This window comes from Cherax quadricarinatus, unplaced genomic scaffold (genome assembly GCF_038502225.1).
Source record: "Cherax quadricarinatus isolate ZL_2023a unplaced genomic scaffold, ASM3850222v1 Contig190, whole genome shotgun sequence".
In the NCBI taxonomy this organism is placed as follows: Eukaryota; Metazoa; Arthropoda; class Malacostraca; order Decapoda; family Parastacidae; genus Cherax; species Cherax quadricarinatus.
In genome coordinates, this window is record NW_027195216.1 from 160,001 (window position 1) to 180,000 (window position 20,000).

General features: G+C 38.7%; 1 protein-coding gene across 1 annotated transcript in view; it reads right to left on the reverse strand.

The window, feature by feature from the left end:
* The window catches only part of LOC128690467 (carbonic anhydrase-related protein 10), a gene marked incomplete at its 3' end in the record, with an annotated part of 210,013 nt that overhangs the window by 137,840 nt on the left and 52,173 nt on the right, over positions 1-20,000 (reverse strand). Inside the window, exon 3 of the mRNA XM_070080172.1 lies at positions 5,945-6,217. Within this exon, the coding sequence (XP_069936273.1) occupies positions 5,945-6,217 (273 nt within the window). The remainder of the gene's footprint in view (positions 1-5,944; positions 6,218-20,000) is intronic.

A 20,000-nucleotide genomic window follows, 5' to 3' on the forward strand; every position in this document is an offset into this window, starting at 1 on the left:
CACACACACACACACACACACACACACACACACACACACACACACACATATATATATATATATATATATATATATATATATATATATATATATACATATATATATATATATATATATATATATATATATATATATATATATAGATATATATATATATATATATATATATATATATATATATATATTTATATATATACATTACCCCCAGCAGCTCACGCAGAGACAGGGGGAAGCCAGGAGCTATGACTCCAGCCATGCAACTACAACTAGGCAAGTACAAAGGCAGAAGCAATAACCCTTCATGCCTCATACATCCTAGGATTAATAAAGGAAGGAATACGTTCAGCTCCGTTGGGTGGGCGCTCGTCCTGTGACAGGAATTGCGTGGGCAGGAGGCAGGCACCAACCACACTGCCTAGCAGAAAATACATTAGCGTCACAACGCCTTCATATTAAGTAAGGCAACTGCGCAGCTTTATCCTGTGACAGCGCAGACTTACCGCGAGAGTTGGACACCGAAATGTGTAAGGATAGACAAGTGATGAATGAAGCAGCGAGAAAAATATGAAAAAACGGACACGCAGAGAAAGATGGTGACGTGCGCTATAGAAAATGGGAAGGATGAGAAACGATACTAGATGTATTTATGCAGCTGAGTGGGCTGAGAAATGTATCCCCGTATTGTGTATGCCCAGCACCCTCTACCCAGGGCCGGATCTATTATGAAATAAATGACGTTTAAGCTTTAGGGCCCCTAATCCCGAAGGGGACCCAGAAGCTATTTCAGTCCGCATTGCTTAAAATTTTTGGATCTAATGTATGAAACGGGTTTAAAAAAAAACAATAGTTAAATATTAAAAAGTTATTAAAGTATCATGTAGGCTACCCATTGCTGGTTGCAAAGGGGCCCCAATAACAGTACAAGCTTCAGGGCCCCAAAAAATGCAGGTCCGCCACTGCCTCTATCTCCATACACGTGGAAGAGAGAGCTCAGAGTGCAGTATACATTAGCAAGTTATCACGCGAAAACTAGAAGTCTTAGTTTCATCAATGAGATTAGCAACTAGTTACCTTCTTTAGGAATCCTTGAATCAAGGTCATCAGGGTCTGGGGATTAATTTTGCTTTAATCCGTCAACCTGTGTTTGAATCGTTAGATCCACAGTCATCTTCATAGGAAGTGACTGTGGATCTAATGATTCCAAGTTTGTTAAGTTATAAAATTAGTCACTTTGCATCCAAAAGTCATCTTATGGACACCAACCTTTAAGATGCACCAGCCATTAAAGATTTAAGTTACTCAGACAAGGTAACCTTAATTTATTAAGCAAAAAATGGCTTTCTTAAAGTAAAATTGGCAAATAAGACATTAAATTGGTAAATTAGGACATAAAACTGGAAAATTTATACATAAAATTGGCAGATAACACATAAAATTGGAAAATTAGCACAGAATTGGCAAATTAGCACATAAAATTACAAATTATCACTCCAATAACATTCTCGAACTTTTTTTTCTAATTAAGATACACCTGTGTTGAAAGTTTGAAGCCAATCAGAACAGATTTTCTCGAGTAGATTTTCTCAGATCATCATACATAAAGCAGATCCGGAATCTGTACAACCGAACGGGACCTGCACACTTATCAACAGCTCCATAAATCTTTCTCTTGTTGCACTACAACCGCCTTAAACATCTTAAACCGGTCAAATTAGGAGTTTTCAGGTTATCGAAAACGTCAGAGGTATAAAAAACTCAGGCACTTAAAGGCACCACTACAGAGATGCTTAAAATTATTTAGTGACGTGTTTGGAAACCCAAAACGGTAGAAAAAAACGAAGATGAATACTCTAGAAAGCGGAATATGGAGGAGAAATAACAGTGGGGTGGTCAACGCATTACGTATACGATTCCTTCTGGTTTTCCCTGTTCATGGCAAGAGAAGATGATACAATAGACTAGTGTAAATTTATGTCGAGGAAATCCTGTTGTTAGAGCTGCATGCTCGACAGATTGATTAGTGGCTCCCGCCTTTGTACAGCAGCATCAATAGTGATTGGTCTTGTTGCTGTGTGGTGAGCGCGTGGACGGGTCTGAATACAGGGAAACTGAGAGCTACATTTGATAGATAAAGTGATCCGTGAGTGAATCTATTTATATCTCATGCATCGTAGGACTTGTGACTGGGACTAGCAAGATTCTCTGTCATACGACTTGCATGAAGGAATATCCTCGTTGTGCATGACCTTGGCTGCAAGAATGTGAAGGTACGCAAGATCTCGTAGTACTAACAAATGCCGCCTTATTTACGCAGTCGAGCCACTCGACAATCAAAGTTTTAGTCCTCGTCAAAACTCGGCCGTTATTGTATACGTCATGGCACTAACAACCTACCTAAACCACGGAATAAATTGTTATTTCTTAAGCAAAACTTTAATTCTGGGAAATAATTGCAAAACTAATAATTTCATACTTTCATTTTGGCTTGAATACACCTTCAAGGTCAACCAGAAGTTAGTATTTGAGTTAGTCACCGCACCTAGTCAGTCACCGCACCTGGTTAGTCACCGCACCTGGTCAGCCACAGCAACAGTTTCATTTCTGCTGATAACAGAGAAAGTTGGGTTGATTCTGTCACTTCAGATTATGTTGGGTTATGTTGGGTCAGGTTAGGATTTACTAGGTCATTTTTTTATCTCATTTGTACAACATAAAACCATCCCTGTCGTAGATCTCACTTAATATTGGACATTTTTTAACTATAATTTATTGTCAAACACTCCAAGGACCAACATTAATTTTTTTTCCCAGTGTTCAAGATGCACAAAGGTGCTGTCGACAAACATACTAGGAAAAATGAAGGTCCGGAGCAAGTTTTTACTGTCACAAAGTGTAGAGTTTCATCACATTTTGATTAATAAAACTCAGCAAAGAGCGAAACGTCCTCACAGTAAAGCTTGTTCTTCCTTAAAGTTAGAACTGAAGCAGTAACTTCAGTACTAACAAACAAATAACTCTTTTGAAGGTGGAATTAACACAATAGACGGGTTGTCTCTTGATTAAGACCCGTGTCAGGACTCTGTGCTGACGAATATTAAATTAACTAACCGGGAAAAAAACAAGATACATACATGTTTCTTACTGTACGTACGCTGACTTTACATTAATCCTTATTTTAGATATGGTACAACAGGTAACGCCAAGAAATAATTACCTAGTGCAGTTATAATTTTGTTTAAAGCCCTCGTCAACCAAGCAATCGAAATGCCAAGAACACAACTCATTTTTAAGTCCAAAGAAGCAGGAACACAACTCATTTAAAAGTAAAAAAATACAAAAAACTGAATAACATCTCGTTTGTAGCTGGGTAGTTCCTGCACTGTGTACACAAACATTACATATTAACACACACACACGCTGCGGTGGGCTGCTCCAGCCTTCGAGAGAACCAACGCAACCATATATAACCTGCAACGCTGTACGACCCACACAGGTTTAGCATTCATTGTATAGATGATGATGATGATAATGATAATAATAATAATAATAATAATAATAATAATAATAATAATAATAATAATAATAATTACTGTTACTAGTACTATTACTACTACTTCTACTACTACTACTACTACTACTACTAATAATAATAATAATAATAATAATAATAATAATAATAAAAATAATAATAATAATAATTATAATAATAGCATTAATACTACTACTGCTACTACTACTACTACCACTACTGTACTACTACTACTACTACTACTACTACTACTACTACTACTACTACTACTACTAATAATAATAATAATAATAATAATAATAATAATAATAATAATAATAATACCCTTATTATAATATTGTCTTAGCAGCAACAGCAGCAAAATATTAATAGTTATAATCATAGCAATAATTTTTAAAAAGGTGGAGGGTGTCAGCCAGTGGAAGGCCTCGGTCAGATGACCAAAACCTCCAGCTGTGGGTCATCATATGGCAAAGACCCGCGTCAGGAAACATTTGTCCTGTATCCTGACAAATATTATACCACCAATATGGTCTTGAAAAGCTTTTTTTCTTTTAACCAGTCAATCAAAATAGACGAGACCGACTGAGCGAGATGAGAGACCAGACAGACACACAGTCTCTCAGGAGAGACAGTCCGACTTTTCACACACAAAAAAATTATTCCGAATTCTAGTCTCATATATTTCACGCCAGCCAGTCTCAAAAATAATATAAACAAGACAAAAAAAAAAACACCCAGTGGGTTAACCACTAGAAACCTGCGGCTGACCACAATGTTTACATTCTCAAACGTCAATTCGATTCCAACCTTCATAGATTTTGCAGCGTTCAATCAGAAAGCGATATATATACCAGCCGAACTCAAACGGCTGGATGCTGGTGCCCAACACAAGGGAAGGGGGGAGGGGGGAAGGGAAATACCTATGTGACTTTCAAAACGTAAATTGGTTCATGAATTCTGTTTCAGTGAGGCTTCCAAGGACTCCATGGTGGATATTGACCTTCTTTGTGTTCGAAATTATGTTTATCCTTCCTGAGGCTTCAAGAAATGCATTTGCTGCGTGTTTTCAAAGGCGGAGTTTCACCTGGGACTGTTTATTTATATATATTTATCCACTTATTACTTATTTCATTATTTATTTAATTGATTTTATTTGAATATTTGTCAAGACACAGATTTTAATCATGTAAGTGACCCATTTTTTTTAACTAAAGAATTTTTATGGCAGGAAACAGGACAAGTGTTTCCTAAAGCTGGTCTTAGTCATATGATGATCCACAGCTCGAGCTTTTGGCCATCTGACCGAGGCCTTACGCGGGCTCACCTCTCCACCTCTTTAAAAATTATATCTATGATTATAACCATTAGTTAAATGAACATTGTACATAATTATTTACCCATTTATATATTCAGTTATTTATTTACCTGATATATTTAAGTGTGATTGTATGTTCGTTTATTAATTTATTAAATTATTATTGATGTTTACCAATATTAATTGTTTAGTTTATTAATATTAATTATTTTACTGGAAAAAAAAGTTAATTTTTAAGACACTGGTTCTTCAAATTAGATTTTATATATTTTTACTTTACACGTGACACCTTCACACGGTGACACCTTCACACGGTGACACCTTCACACGGTGACACCTTCACACGGTGACACCTTCACACGGTGACACCTTCACACGGTGACACCTTCACACGGTGACACCTTCACACGGTGACACCTTCACACGGTGACACCTTCACACGGTGACACCTTCACACGGTGACACCTTCACACGGTGACACCTTCACACGGTGACACCTTCACACGGTGACACCTTTGACACCTTCACACGGTGACACCTTCACACGGTGACACCTTCACACGGTGACACCTTCACACGGTGACACCTTCACACGGTGACACCTTCACACGGTGACACCTTCACACGGTGACACCTTCACACGGTGACACCTTCACACGGTGACACCTTCACACGGTGACACCTTCACACGGTGACACCTTCACACGGTGACACCTTCACACGGTGACACCTTCACACGGTGACACCTTCACACGGTGACACCTTCACACGGTGACACCTTCACACGGTGACACCTTCACACGGTGACACCTTCACCCCGTTACTTCAAAATTAGCAAAGCAGCAATCATCTCTAGAACTGTCCTCACCCTGGGTCACCCTTAGACGCACTAGTCACCTTAGGAGAGCACTACTCGCCCTAGGGGAGCACCACTCACCCTGGGGGGAAAGTACCACTCACCCTGGAAGAAGGCACCACTCACCCTAGGAGTAAAGCACCACTCACCCTGGGACGAAAGCACCACTCACCCTGGGGGTAAAGCACCACTCACCCTGGGACGAAAGCACCATTCACCCTGGGAGTAAAGCACCACTCACCCTGTATCTGTAAGACAGAGGACCTCCGGTGATGTTCAGAGGCGGATTCTTGTGGCGGTGCCCTCTGTGGGCGTACACACTGCCGATCAGGTGGTCCTCCTGGCCGCCCAGGCCGCCCATCCCGTCGCCGCCCATCGTCCTGCCGAGTGAGCCGCCCACGTTGAGGCTCCCGCCGCCCAGGCCGCCCACTGAGCCCGGGGAAGCCTGGTCTTCGGTGTCTTCATCCACGGTGAAGACAACACTGTGGCCGGTGTTGTTGACCACACCACTCACCTGAGGGAGAAGAGGCAGGTAAAAGGAGTTAATTTGAGAATAACGCAAAAAGGGATAAATCATGAAAAGCGTAAATTTGAGAACAGGAAAAGGGATTAATTGTGCGTAGTTTTAAAAATAGGTTGGATAAATACACGAGTAGGTGTGGGTGGGTGTGAGTTGGACCTGACTAACTTGTGCTTCTAGGTCGGATGCAATGCTCCTCCCTTAAGTGACGTGTCTGACTTCACTGAGTCAAGTCAGTGAGCCGGTGGGAGAACTGAAGCTGCCTCGCATAGGCCAGTAGGCCTGTTGCAGTGTTCCTTCTTTCTTATGTTCTTATGTTAATTCTGAGAACAGGAAAAGGGGTTATTTAAGGAATAGGAAAAAGGGGGTTAATTTGTTAAAGGAAAGGGGCTAAATCTGAGAATCAAAAAATTCGTGAAAATAGGAATAATTCTGAAAAAGAGGGATTTAATTTGGAAAAGGAATGAGAAACCTGGTTAATTAACAAGATTAAAACAGGTAAATTTGGAAAAAAATGGTTAATTCTAGAAAAGGGATAAATTTGGAAATATGAAAATGGACTGATTAAGGAAAGGGAAATTAGTCTGAGATAAAGAAAATGTGTTAAATTGGGAATAACAAAATGGTTAATTTGGAAAAGAGTTTAGTTTGGTAATAGGAAAAGGAATACATATGAGAAAAGAAAAGCGGGTTAATTTGAGAATTGGAAAAGGAGACGTCGAGAAGCAAAACTCAAAATCTGGGGGAAAATAAGCAAAGGGGTTAATTGTTGAAAAGAAATTTGGGAATAGGAAAACAGATTTATTCGGGAAATGGAAATGGGATTAATTAGTTGCAGGAAGGTAAATTTATTGATTAGAAAAAAAAAATATTTAGAGAAGAGGGCGGTGTTAATTTCTAGGAGGCAAAGGGGAGTGGTTAAATTACAAAAAAAAAAAAGAAGAAAAAATAGGTTAATTCTAAAAATCAGTGAATATATGCTGTTTCTTTAATTAATACACAAAGGATTAAATATTCTCGAATGGTGTTGAACAGGTGGCAGCCAGTCTGCATGACTCTTGGAGTAGTCGACAGCCTTCAAATTTCATTAACCATGAGCCAGTCTGCATGACTCTTGGAGTAGTCGACAGCCTTCAAATTTCATTAACCATGAGCCAGTCTGCATGACTCTTGGAGTAGTCGACAGCCTTCAAATTTCATTAACCATGAGCCAGTCTGCATGACTCTTGGAGTAGTCGACAGCCTTCAAATTTCATTAACCATGAGCCAGTCTGCATGACTCTTGGAGTAGTCGACAGCCTTCAAATTTCATTAACCATGAGCCAGTCTGTATGACTCTTGGAGTAGTCGACAGCCTTCAAATTTCATTAACCATGAGCCAGTCTGCATGACTCTTGAAGTAGTCGACAGCCTTCAAATTTCATTAACCATGAGCCAGTCTGCATGACTCTTGGAGTAGTCGACAGCCTTCAAATTTCATTAACCATGAGCCAGTCTGCATGACTCTTGGAGTAGTCGACAGCCTTCAAATTTCATTAACCATGAGCCAGTCTGCATGACTCTTGAAGTAGTCGACAGCCTTCAAATTTCATTAACCATGTAACCCATACCTGGAGTTTACCTGGAGAGAGTTCCGGGGGTCAACGCCCCCGCGGCCCGGTCTGTGACCAGGCCTCCTGGTGGATCAGAGCCTGATCAACCAGGCTGTTGCTGCTGGCTGCACGCAAACCAACGTACGAGCCGCAGCCCGGCTGGTCAGGAACCGACTTTAGGTGCTTGTCCAGTGCCATAGGCTCATAGTAAAGTTTCTCATGGTATATGTGGAAGGTAGATGGCAGACGTTTTACTGCTATGAACCACACGGGTTTACTGCTTCGTTTTGAATAATAATAATAACAGTAAAACAATAATAATAATAATTATAATGGATGAATGGTTCAGAGAACCGACATGTTGATAAATTAGACACATGTGCAACTCTTGGGTATCTTTATTGAGGAAACGTTTCGCCACACAGTGGCTTCATCAGTCCATACGTAGGAGAAACTTGAAGAACAGGAGGAGAATGAGGTAATCAGTCCCTCAGCCTTGAGTCAATGTGTTCAGTCCATCAATCTTGAATAGAATACCATTCTATTCTATTCAAGATGAACACATCGACTGAAGGTTGAGGGACTGATTACCTCATTCTTCTCCTGTTCTTCAAGATTCTCCTTTGTATGGACTGATGAAGCCACTGTGTGGCGAAACGTTTCCTCAATAAAGATACCCAAGAGTTGCACATGTGTCAAATTTATCAATAATTATAATAATAACAGCAATAATAATAATAATAATAATAATAGTAATAATAATAATAATAATAATAATAATAATAATAATAATAATAATAATAATAATAATAATAATAATAATAATAATAATAGTAATAATAATAATAATAATAATAATAATAATAATAATAATAATAATAATAATAATAATAATAATAATAATAATAATGAAGCACTTATGGACGCACTTTGATAAACAAAGAATATTTTTAAAGCATAAGTAGACGTAAAAAAGAGAGAAGGAACTGTGTAAGAGAAGCTTATGACATTAATTTCAAACTTCATTACGAGCGGTAAAAAAATAATTATATTCAACAAGATAATTCGGACTAAAGTCAATATAACTCGCGGTAAATCGCTCTCAGGTCATTGTTACACAGTAACTCTCTCTCTCTCTCTCTCACTCTCTCTCTCTCTCTCTCTCTCTCTCTCTCTCTCTCTCTCTCTCGCTCTCTCTCTCTCTCTCTCTCTCTCTCTCTCTCTCTCTCTCTCTCTCTCTCTCTCTCCCTCTCTCTCATTCCGCACGGTGAAGGGCTCTAGATCCAGGGGAGTTAAAGCGATCCCTCTACCCATAACCCTCTTCCTCCCTGCATTATTAAATTTGATTATATTCTTATTCGCCCTTAACCCCCTGATCCATACGGGTGTAGCGCTTCCCTGCTGCTGACAGGCACGGCAAGATATATTTTCCACCTATTCATCTCGTAATATATATATATATATATATATATATATATATATATATATATATATATATATATATATATATATATATATATATACATATATATATATATATATATATATATCTATATATATATATATATATATATATATATATATATATATATATATATATACATACTTGAATGTATATATAAATATTATTATGGTCGTTAATCTGAAAAAGCACTTTAGATTCATTAATTAAAACGTATATAGACGTTAATAAAACGTTAATTGGGCATAGTAAATACATTATTCATATTTTTGTCTAATTATATGTACATTCTTTGGAAATTATTTGCTTGGTTGAAAGCTAAATAAATATCAGTGCATTTGACTCACTCAAAAATTCTTAATTAAGCAAATACTGAAGTATATATTAGTTATTTGAACGTTATACATCCTTTTGGCTCGTCTCTCTATTTCTCTCTCTTCCTCTCTCTCTCTCTCTCTCTCTCTCTCTCTCTCTCTCTCTCTCTCTCTCTCTCTCTCCCTCTTTGTCTATACCTATCTCTGTGTCTACCTATCTATGTATTATTGTATGTATGTATGCATGCATGCAAGTATCTTTATGCATCTATCTTTCAATATCTTTCAATATCTCTATCACACACACACACACACACACACACACACACACACACACACACACACACATACACACAGGGATGGGTTGACTGCATTTTCTTGGACTGCAAGAAGGCCTTCGACACAGTTCCTCACAAGAGATTAGTGCAGAAGCTGGAGGATCAGGCACGTATAACAGGAAAGGCGTTGCAATGGATCAAAGAATACCTGACAGGGAGGCAACAGTGAGTCATGGTACGTGATGAGGTATCACAGTGGGCGCCTGTGACGAGCGGGGTCCCACAGGGGTCAGTCCTAGGACCATTGCTATGTTTGGTATATGTGTAGGACATGACGGAAGGGATAGACTCAGAAGTGTCCCTGTTCGCAGATGATGTGAAGTTAATGAGAACAGGACTACAAAGTTAATGAGGCAGGACTACAAAGAGACCTGCACTGGTTCCTCGAATTTAACCCCGCCAAATGCAAAGTCATGATGATCGGGGAAGGGGAAAGAAGACCAGAGACAGAGAATAGGCTAGGTGGCCAAAGACTGCAAACCTCATTCAAGGAGAAAGATCTTAAGGTGAGCATAACACCGAGCATGTCACCGGAAGCACACATCAACCAGATAATTGCTGCAGCATATGGGCGCCTGGCAAGCCTGAGAATAGCGTTCCGATACCTTAGTAAGGAATCGTTCAAGACAATGTACACCGTGTACGTCAGGCACATACTGGAGTATGCAGCACCAGTTTGGAACCCACACCTGGTCAAGCACGTCAAGAAATTCGACAAAGTGCAAAGGTTTGCAACAAGGCTAGTTCCAGAGCTAAGGGAATGGCCTGCTAAGAAAGGTTAAGGGATATGGGCCTGACGGCACTGGAAGAGAGGAGGGTTAGTGGAGATATGATAACGACATACAAAATACAGCGAGGAATAGTTAAGGTGAACACAGACAGTATGTTCTAGAGAGGGGACACAGAAACAAGGGGTCACAATTGGAAGCTGAAGACTCTGATGAGTCAAAGTGATGTTAGAAGTTAATTTCTTCAGTCATAGAGTTGTCAGGAAGTGGAATAATCTTGCAAGTGATGTAGTGGAGGCAGGAACCATAAATAGTTTTAAGACGAGGTATGATAAAGCTTATGGAGCAGGGATAGAGAGGACCTAGTAGCGACCAGTGAAGAGGCGGGGCCAGGAGCTGAGTCTCGACCCCTGCAACCACAATTAGGTGAGTACACACACAAGGGAAATATTATCAACGGGAGAATTTTATGATGGACATTTAGCCCCCCTGATGGACATTTAGCCACCTGAGCTATCATACCTGTAAATCCATATTTATTTAAAGGTATGAAGATTACACACATTATCTCTCTCTCTCCTCTCTTTTATACAAGGTTTTACAAGGTTGCGTGAAGGATTCCTAACTTTAATGACAAAGTAACATCTGTCACCCACATCAGCTCATTTGAAAGGCTTTTTATTGTTAGGAAACATACACATATGGGACGGGACGATGTTGGAATCATCTGTCTGTTTGTCTGTCTGTCTGTTTGTCTCTCTCTGTCTCTCTCTCTCTCTCTCTCTCTCTCTGAAGAATGTACTGTTGTCTGCAGTAAAAATCAGGTAATCTCCAGCCTGCAGCCAAGTCTCGTCTCTTCTTGAAGGCAGCATCACTTCTGGCCCGCCTCAGCCTCCCTTTCTTCTTCCCAATCTTCTCTCCTATCATCTTCTCCATCCTTTCTCTGGTTTCTCTCTGTCTTTCTCCATTCTCTCCATCTCTCTTTTTCTAAGTCCCCTCTTTCCGCCTCTATCTTCAGTCTTCTCTCTTTCATTTTCTCATATCTCTCTACTCATTTTTCTTCTTTCTTTCTCTTTCATTCTGTCTGTCTGTCTGTCTGTCTGTCTGTCTGTCTGTCTGTCTGTCTCTCTCTCTCTCTCTCTCTCTCTCTCTCTCTCTCTCTCTCTCTCTCTCTCTCTCTCTCTCTCTCTCTCTCTCTCTCTCTCTCTCTCTCTCTCTCTCTCTCTCTCATCTTAGCCTTTCCCACATCCATCCTCCAAGATTATTTTAGTTATCTTTCATTTATTTATATGTTATCGAAGAGGAGGAGGAAAAGGAGGTGGAGGAGGAGGAGGAGGAGGATGAATAGGAGGAGGAGGAGGAGGAGGAGGAAGACGAAGATAATGAGGAGGACAAGGAGAGAAGGAGGAGGATTAAGAGGAGAAAGAGAAGGAGGTGGAGGGGAAGAAACCGAAGGAGAATAGAGTGAAAATTGAAGAAACTCGCAAACACTTCCAAGAGTTTCACTGAGGAGAGAAGAACGAGAGAAGACAAATGAGGAGAGAAGAACGAGAGAAGACAAATGAGGAGAGAAGAACGAGAGAAGACAAATGAGGAGAGAAGAACGAGAGAAGACAAATGAGGAGAGAAGAACGAGAGAAGACAAATGAGGAGAGAAGAACGAGAGAAAACAAATGAGGAGAGAAGAACGAGAGAAGACAAATGAGGAGAGAAGAACGAGAGAAGACAAATGAGGAGAGAAGAACGAGAGAAGACAAATGAGGAGAGAAGAACGAGAGAAGACAAATGAGGAGAGAAGAACGAGAGAAGACAAATGAGGAGAGAAGAACGAGAGAAAACAAATGAGGAGAGAGAAGAACGAGAGAAGACAAATGAGGAGAGAAGAACGAGAGAAGACAAATGAGGAGAGAAGAACGAGAGAAAACAAATGAGGAGAGAAGAACGAGAGAAGACAAATGAGGAGAGAAGAACGAGAGAAAACAAATAAGGAGAGAAGAACGAGAGAAGACAAATGAGGAGAGAAGAACGAGAGAAGACTAATGTGTCACAGAGTCAATGCTCCAGCAACCATATATGCTGTCTCAAAGTAACAAAGAAACAAGAGAACACAGAACAAGTAAACCAGAACAAGTAAACCAGAACAAGTAAACCAGAACAAGTAAACCAGAACAGGTGAACCAGAACAGGTGAACCAGAACAAGTGAACCAGAACAGGTGAACCAGAACAAGTGAACCAGAACAAGTAAAACCAGAACAGGTGAACCAGAAAAGTAAATAGAACAGAACCAGAACAAGTAAACCAGAACAGGTGAACCAGAACAAGTAAACCAGAACAGGTGAACCAGAACAAGTGAAGAACAGGTGAACCGAACAAGTGAACAGAACAGGTGCCAGAACAAGTGAACCAGAACAGGTGAAGCCAGAACAATGAACCAGAACAGGTGAACCAGAACAATGAAAGAACAGGTGAATAGAACAAGAACCAGAACAGGTGAACCAGAACAAGTGAACCAGAACAGGTGAACCAGAACAAGTGAACCAGAACAAGTGAACCAGAACAGGTGAACCAGAACAAGTGAACCAGAACAGGTGAACCAGAACAAGTGAACCAGAACAGGTGAACCAGAACAAGTGAACCAGAACAGGTGAACCAGAACAAGTGAACCAGAACAGGTGAACCAGAACAAGTAAACCAGAACAGGTGAACCAGAACAAGTAAACCAGAACAGGTGAACCAGAACAAGTGAACCAGAACAGGTGAACCAGAACAAGTAAAAATGCAAAAATGAGAGAAATTTCTGAGATAAACAAGTCTGTAAGAATTATGATTATTATTATTGGTGAATTAACTAAAAAAATACTAGAGAGGAAAACCTAATATAATAATAATGATGATAATAATAATAATAATAGTAATAATAATAATAATAATAATAATAATAATAATAATAATAATAATAATAATAATAATAATAATAACAACAACAGCAATAATAATAATAATAATAATGATAATAATAATAATAATAATAATAATAATAATAATAATAATAATAATAATAATAATAATAATAATAATAATAATCTTTATTTCTATAAGTATATGTGCAAAATATACAAACCATTCCTGACATCAATGACATACTGCAGTATAGAAAGCATTCCGGGCAAATTAGTCCAATTTTGTCCCAGGATGAGACCTCCACCAGTCGACTAACACCCAGGTACCTATTTTACTGTTAGGTGAACATGGACAGCAGGTGTCTTATTAACGAAACACGTCCTAATGTTCCCATCCATACCGGGGACCGAACCCCGGACCTCAGTTAGTGAGCTGAGTCCGCTAGCAATCGAGCTACGAGACACCTTAAATATAAACCTGATATAAACTTTCTAATACAGGTTTGGGAGTAGGTAAACTTATTCCTTACTCCGGGAGTAGGTAAACTCTGGGAACTCTTTAAAGGTATATCAAAGATCCTGCTTCTCCACCCTACTTCCTCACTTACTTATTCCTGTCCTACTCTGCCTCTTCTCCAGTAGTTTTCGTTCAATTAAACCTCATTTTAAAAAACGTTTTCATAGTCGAGTTTGAGTTATTGGTGAGAGAAATAAGAATGACTGAATGTAAATGAAATCCGAAACACAATGTTTTTCTTTTTCCTTCTAAATTTTAGCGATGAATATTGAAAGGTAAGATGAGAAACTCACGATAATTAATGTGTAGAGTGAAGAATCTGATAAGATTAATAGGTTAGGCTGGGTTAGGTTAGGTTAGGTTAGGTTAGGTTAGGTTAGGTTAGGTTAGGTTAGGTTAGGTTAGGTTAGGTTAGGTTAGGTTAGGTTAGATTAGGTTAGGTTAGGTTAGATTAGGTAAGGTTTGTTAGGTTAGGTTAGGTTACGTTAGATTAGGTTAGGTTAGGTTAGGTTAAATTAGGTTAGGTTAGGTTAGGTTAGGTAAGGTTTGTTAGGTTAAGTTAGGTAAGGTATGTTGGATTAGGTTAGATTGGGTTAGGTAAGATTTGTTAGGTTAGGTTAGGTCAGGTAAGGTATGTTGGATTAGGTTAGATTGGGTTAGGTAAGATTTGTTAGGTTAGGTTAGGTTAGGTTAGGTTAGGTTAGGTAAGGTTTGTTAGGTTAGGTTAGGTTAGGTAAGGTATGTTGGATTAGGTTAGATAAGGTTAGGTTAGGTTAGGTTAGGTAAGGTTTGTTAGGTTAGGTTAGGTTAGGTAAGGTATGTTGGATTAGGTTAGATAAGGTTAGGTTAGGTTAGGTTAGGTAAGGTTTGTTAGGTTAGGTTAGGTTAGGTAAGGTATGTTGGATTAGGTTAGATAAGGTTAGGTTAGGTTAGGTTAGGTAAGGTTTGTTAGGTTAGGTTAGGTTAGGTAAGGTATGTTGGATTAGGTTAGATTGGGTTAGGTAAGATTTGTTAGGTTAGGTTAGGTTAGGTTAGGATAGGTAAGATTTGTAAGGTTAGGTTATTTTAGATTAAGTAAGGTTTGTTAGGAAGCCAGGAAAAGTGTTTCCTGACGTGGATCTCATTCATATAGTGAACCACAGCTGGAACCTTTGGTCATCTAACAGAAGCCTTCCGCTGGCTTACCCCTGCACACCCCCCCCCTCTAAAAATTATGTACTTTATTATCACTATTACACACTGATTAGATTAATATGGCATCTTATAACACCAAGAAAAATATTAATGAAAACTGAGCTTAAAAACAGAAAGAAATTTTCATAAAAGAATCAAGACAGTTTCTGACGCTGGAACTGAAAATAAATAGTAAATTCAATTCCCAAAAGCAATGGAGGATTTTTGTTTTTATGCATCAGTATGTACCTAAAATAACACGAGTAAAAAGGCAACATCCTATCACTAATAAATAAAAATATTACCCCTTAAAAAAAAAGAACGAAATTTTGAAGGTAAACTATTTCATTCCACTTGGAAATAGTAATTATGTTATATTGGAAGTAATATAAACAGTTAAATGTGATTTAGCATATTAAAACGAAGAGATAAATGAGAAGGAATTGTTTATAAGAAAATAAATATAAAATAATGTGTTAAGAGATGTTATATTGAAAGTAACGTTAACTGATAAAAAAATAATGTGTTGAGTTTTAGAGACTAAATGGGACGCCAGATTGCTTGTCAATGATATACATAATTTGTTCAGAAAGTTCAGGAACAGATACGAAAACGGAACTGAACAATTTATCCCCCAAAAAGGAATATACAAAAATAATGAGAAATACTGTAATGAGAGATGCTGGAGACGCATTAGAAAGAAACAAGAGCGACTTACAAACAAATCTTTTATTTACGTCTCCTAAAAGTCAAGTAAATGTTAAAGACGAAATACAAACTAAAAAAAAAAAATGGAAATTGACCGAAGTTGAGGAGGAAATGTGAGAAGTATGGAAGTTCCAGCGTAGACTGGTTATAAATGACCATAATTTTTAAAGGGGTGGACCGGTAAGCCAGCGGAAGGCCTCGGTCAGATGACCAAAAGCTCCAAAGGCGGGTCATCATCTGACTAAGACCCGCGTCAGGAAACATTTCTCCTGTTTCCTGACGAACCTTACCTAACCTAAGTTCGAGCGTGTGTTGACCATGGAAGATATTGTAATGAGAAAGATTTGCATCCCAGACAGCTGAAATGGAAGATGTGGAAATAATTGTAGAGGAAGTAAAGAAATTCGTTCTGCATACTGACAGGAAATGAAAAGACGATTGCAAGAGGAGATATCACAATGGAGGGTTTTAATTATAAGAGTTGTGTAGTAGAGTAATGTTTTCCCCTTTCCCGAGTTAAGGAAATTGTTCAAGATAATTAGGTAATGGTTGGGGGATTGAACCCAGTGATAAGTGAATCCTAAAACTCACAGGTCTGGACTCGCCAGCCATGGGTTCAAATGCCACCCGTTCCCTGAGTTGTTTGCTATCGTGTTAATACGATTTTGTCAATCTTGTTCAAGAAAAAAATGAATGAAATGATAATATTTATTAAAAGCTTAAAAAAAATTAATAGAGTTACCCAAGGAAGACTAATCGAGAAACTGCCAAATCTAAGAGGAATAAAAGGAAGACTATAGCAATGGGAGTCTCTTGTTGTATAAAAAAAATAATATTCTGGTGGGGAGATGTCACAAGCGGGGTGCCACAAGGATCTGTACTTGAAGAAATGGTATGGTGATACCGACAAGATGTGGAGAAAAACACTTATGTACAGTTCAGGACATTTATTAAAGGAAAATTTATTAAAGGAAACGTTTCGCCACTCGTGGCGAAACGTTTCCTTTAATAAATGTCGTGAACTGCACATAAGTGTCTTTTTCCAGATCTGTACTTGCTTTGGTAATGTTTTTATTTTATAAATTACTTTTTGCATTATCCGCAAATTATTATTTTATTATCACACTGGCCGATTCCCACCAAGACAGGGTGGCCCGAAAAAGAAAAACTTTCACCATCATTCACTCCATCACTGTCTTGCCAGAAGGGTGCTTTACACTACAGTTTTTAAACTGCAACATTAACACCCCTCCTTCAGAGTGCAGGCACTGTACTTCCCATCTCCAGGACTCAAGTCCGGCCTGCCGGTTTCCCTGAATCCCTTCATAAATGTTACTTTGCTCACACTCAAACAGCACGTCAAGTATTAAAAACCATTTGTCTCCATTCACTCCTATCAAACACGCTCACGCACGCCTGCTGGAAGTCCAAGCCCCTCGCACACAAAACCTCCTTTACCCCCTCCCTCCAACCTTTCCTAGGCCGACCCCTACCCCGCCTTCCTTCCACTACAGACTGATACACTCTTGAAGTCATTCTGTTTCGCTCCATTCTCTCTACATGTCCGCAAATATATGTACATATTTGCGGTAAAAACAAAAATAATAAAAACTAATACAATTTTTTTACAAGAGGATCAAGAAAAATTAAGCACATAGACTGATAGATGGACGATGGGATTTAATGGAGATGAATGAAATGTAATGGAAATTGGAGAAATCGAAATCCGGCCACATGAAGAACATAGACTGTGACAAAACATTGAAAGTATCAGATAGAAAGAGAGATCTAGGAGATATTATTAAAAAAACTGTCAACGGAAGGTCAATAAATTATTCAAAACTCACAATGATAGTCAGGTGAAGTATGAATCAACTTTTAAACATCTGAAATATATGTTAATCCAAAACTGAAATATGCAGCAAGTGTATGGTGTCAACACTTAACAAACAAGTGGATAAGTTAGGAAAATAAAATAAATTATTATAATTAAAACCTTGATTATTAAAGGGATGGACCAATAAGCCATGGAAAAGCCTCGATCAGATGGCTAAAAGCTCCAGCTGCGGGTCATCATATGAGTAAGACCAGCCTCAGGAAACACCTGTCCTGTTCCCTGACAAACCTTACTAAACCAGAGCTGAGAGTAGCGAGTTAGTAGGTATAAAGTTTGTCAGGAAACAAGACAAGTGTTTCCTTACAGGGGTCTTAGTCACATGTTGACCCACAGCTGGAGCGTTTCGTCAGCTGGCTTACCCCTCCACCTCTTTATAAATCATGGTCATGCTTATAACCATTAGGAGTTAGTAGCGAGTTATAGAGAGTTATAGAGTTATAGAGTAGATAAAGAAGATTTACTAACACTTGCAACAAGTATAACAAGAAACAGCAATTGAGAAAGAGGAGGGGAACGAGAACGAGAAATATTTCTTCATAGAATGGTTAACCAGTGGAATTAAATAAATAAAACGAAATATTAAGTGTTAAAACCATTAGAAATTTAGAAAACCAAAATTTTATAAGATGAGCGAAGTTATGAAAATAGACACCACGAGTCCGACTCTGCTCAGTTGTTAGTACGTAATTAGATATTTTAAATATGTGTTTAGACAGACACACAAGGAAGAAGAGAGCATAACTGGAAGCTGAAAACTTAGATGAGTTGTAGAGTTGTTAGGAAGTATTTCTTCAGCCTTAGAGTTGTCGGGAAGTGGAGCAATAGATTTGGAGAGTGAAGTGGTAGAGGCTGACTCCGTAGATAGGTATGATAAGGCACTACAAAGTAAACGGACACAAGTGCAACTAATGTGACATTTTATTGTGGCAACGTTTCGCTCTCCTTTGTCAAGCCGATACGGCTTGACAAAGCTCCTGGAGAGCGAAACGTTGCCACAATAAAATGTCACATTAGTTGCACTTGTGTCCTTTTACTTTATATATTGTCGGTAATTCTACCAACATTATTACAAGGCTCTACAAGCAGGGAGAGAGTGTACCTACAAGCAACCAGAGTAGAGGCGGGGCCACGAGCTGTGAATCGACCCCTGCAACCACGTATAGTTGAGTATACACACACACACACACACACACACACACACACACACACACACACACACACACACACACACACACACAAACACACTTGAGCGACCAGCAGAGCGAGACAGCAGCAGAAGCAGCATTCCCAGTCCTCCTTTTTAGTTGAGTCGGTCCAAAATTTGCATAGAATACACAAAAAATACAAAATACACATCAAAATTGCCATGAATACAAAAGACCTGGGGGAGACACGCCTTTTATGGGGAAACTACTGACTAAATCCACAGAGTAGAAAAATGAATAAGCAAGTTCACCCTGAAATGACTCTCTAATCTTCCAGAAAATGTTTCGTAAGTGGAGATGAAATGGGAGGAGGAGGAGGAGGAGGAAGGGAAAAGGAGGAGGAGGAAGAAGGAGAAGGGAAGGAGGAAGAGAGGAAGGAAGATGTGGTGAATGGGAAGAGGGAAGTGGAAAAGGATGAGGAAATGAAAAGGAGGCCGATGAAGAGGAGGAAGAGTAGGTGAAAGAGGAATAGAAGGAGGAAGTGAAGGAGAAGGTGAATAAGGAAGAGGGAGGAGGAGAATGAGGTGAAGAAGGAAAAGAAGAAGTAATAATAATAATAATAATAATAAGAATAATAATAATAATAATAATAATAATAATAATTATTATTATTATTATTATTATTATTATTATTATTATTATTATTATTATTATTATTATTATTATTATTATTATTATTATTATGCTAATAATAATAACAACCGAGAGATTTAATATTTTTTCGCCAGTTTCTTTTCTTACTATTAAAAAACACTTGTTAGTTGTTTTATTATTAGCTAAATGTACACATGTATAACCAATAACAGTGCGGCTACGTTTCGCCCATCCTGGAACTCTTTTAAAGCCCCAGGTCAGTGCCGGATCAGCCGGGCTGTGGCTCGTACGTTGGACTGCGTGCGGCCAGCACTAACAGACTAGTTGATCAGGCACTGATCCATCGGG